We start from the raw sequence: 1,954 nt of genomic DNA, 5'->3' as shown, positions 1-1,954 counted from the left end.
GCTCCTGCTCCTTCTCCGCTCCCTCTCTTCCCTGCCTCCTCCCCTCCCTCCCTCCCCTGCACCGCTCCCCCCGTCCTCAGTCCTTTGGCTCCCTCTAGCTCCATCCCCTCCCTCCGCCGCCCCGACCCCTCCTCCCTCCTCCCCGACCCATCCTTCCCTCCTCCCCGGCTGCCTCTGCCGCCCTCCCGCCGCAGCCAGTCCCGCGGCGCAGCACGACTCGGCTCGGCTCGGCTCAGCGCGCCATGGTGCAGCTCGGGGGAGGCCGCCGAGCCCCACCGCCGGCCCCGGCCGCGCCGCCGGCCTTCAGCATCGACAGCATCCTGCAGCCCGGCCCCCGCCGCCCGGCCCGGGAGCAGGGCAGAGCCTGCTGCGCGCTGCCGGAGGAGGAGGAGGAGGAGGAAGAGGGGCCTGCAGAGCACGACCCCAGTAAAGGCTCCAGCAACTCGGGTACAGAGCCGGCAGCCCACCTCAGGCTGTCTCGCACGTCGGGTCACAGCCCGGCCCCCACCCAGGCGGTGGCCCCGGCCCGGCCCGCAGCCCGGCACCCGGTGGAGGTCTGCCGCGGGCATCCCCAGCACCACCGGGCCAGTACCGCGCACACGCACACGCAGCCAGACACGCTTACACCCACGCACACGCAGCCGCGGCGCCCACGTAGCCGGAGGAGGAACCGAGGCTCCGCGGCCGGATGGGAGGAGATGGCACCGGCGCACGCACACGCACCAACCTGCTTCCAGGGGCTTTTCCAGGGTGCTTTACCTCCCTCCCGGCCTCCTTGGCTGGTTGTCCCGTGTCCAGGAGTCCCTGACTGCTCTGTCACACAGCTGGCAGAGAGATTTCCTTAGATCCTTACTGGAAGCTCCTCACCCTTTTTCATCCTTCTGGTGGGTGGGGGGGGCTGTGGCCAGCTCTCGGCAACCCCCTCCCCATCCTATCCCCCATCCCCCCTCTGCCCCGCTTCCCAGCGCTCAGCCGGGCCGTGCGTGCATGCGGGGCGGGGGTGCGGGCGGCTGCGGGGGGGGCTGATGCTGTGCTTTGCCGTTGCAGGCAGCGAGCCCCGCCAGCTCCGGACAGAGGGGACGAGCCGTGATCTCCGCCCGGAGGCCGAGGGCGGCGGCAGCGGAGTGGGGTCCCCGCTCCCCGCGGAGGGGCTGCGCGCCCCCCGGCAGCCGCCGCCGCGGGAGGCCGGGGGCTGCGGCGGGGAGAGCGGCAGGTCGCCGGCGGCGGGCGGCAGGAAGAAGACCCGGACCATCTTCTCCAAGAGCCAGGTCTTCCAGCTGGAGTCCACCTTCGACGTGAAGCGCTACCTGAGCAGCGCCGAGCGGGCCGGGCTGGCGGCCGCGCTGCACCTCACCGAGACGCAGGTGAAGATCTGGTTCCAGAACCGCCGCAACAAGCTCAAGAGACAGATGTCGGCCGAGCCCGAGGGCCCGGGGCCGGCGGAGCCCTCCGGGGAGCCGCCGTCCCCCTCCGCCGCCGCGGCGGCTCTCTCCTTCCCGACCCTTTACAAGGACAGCCCCCTGCTCAGCCGCTGCTTGCTGCCGCTGCCCTTCCCCTTGCTCTACCCGGGCAGCGCCATCCCCTACCTCTGCCTCCCCGGGCCGGGCAAACACTTCAGCCTGGTGGACGGGGACGTATAGCCGCTTCCCCCGGCCCCTGACCTTCCTCTTGCCGGGGGGCGCCCCGATGTTATTTATGCCCATAGCCGGCGGCAGCCCCCCCCCCCCCCGGCCCACGGAGGGGCCTCCCGGGCTCCCCCCACTCGTGTCCGTGGGCCGCCGACACGTTGTTAAACCTTGAAAGGGCGTTGCCAGCCCGCCCTCGCCCTTGCAGCGCTTTTTCTCCGGTCAGGACGAAGGAAGTGAACAGGGAGCCACCAAAGAAACCGGGATGTGTTCTGCCTCCCTTCCTCCCAAATTATCCCGTGCCCGTATTCCAGGGGTGCCGTGGCCGT

At 71.6% G+C, this 1,954-nt stretch overlaps 1 protein-coding gene across 1 annotated transcript; it reads left to right on the top strand.

Annotated features, from left to right (window-relative positions):
- The first annotated feature begins 242 nt into the window (after nt 1-242).
- LOC147415687 (homeobox protein Nkx-2.6-like) lies at nt 243-1,640 on the top strand. The gene is made up of 2 exons (XM_086464598.1): nt 243-447; nt 1,048-1,640. The coding sequence occupies exons 1-2, from the start codon at nt 243-245 to the stop codon at nt 1,638-1,640; spliced, it is 798 nt and encodes a 265-aa protein (XP_086320724.1).
- The last annotated feature ends 314 nt before the right edge of the window (nt 1,641-1,954 follow it).

The sequence above is a fragment of the Leptosomus discolor genome, chromosome 4 (assembly GCF_034619465.1).
Source record: "Leptosomus discolor isolate bLepDis1 chromosome 4, bLepDis1.hap2, whole genome shotgun sequence".
NCBI classification, from domain to species: Eukaryota; Metazoa; Chordata; class Aves; order Leptosomiformes; family Leptosomidae; genus Leptosomus; species Leptosomus discolor.
The sequence above is the reverse complement of the archived record's forward strand: the minus strand, read 5'-3'. Positions and strand labels throughout refer to the sequence as shown.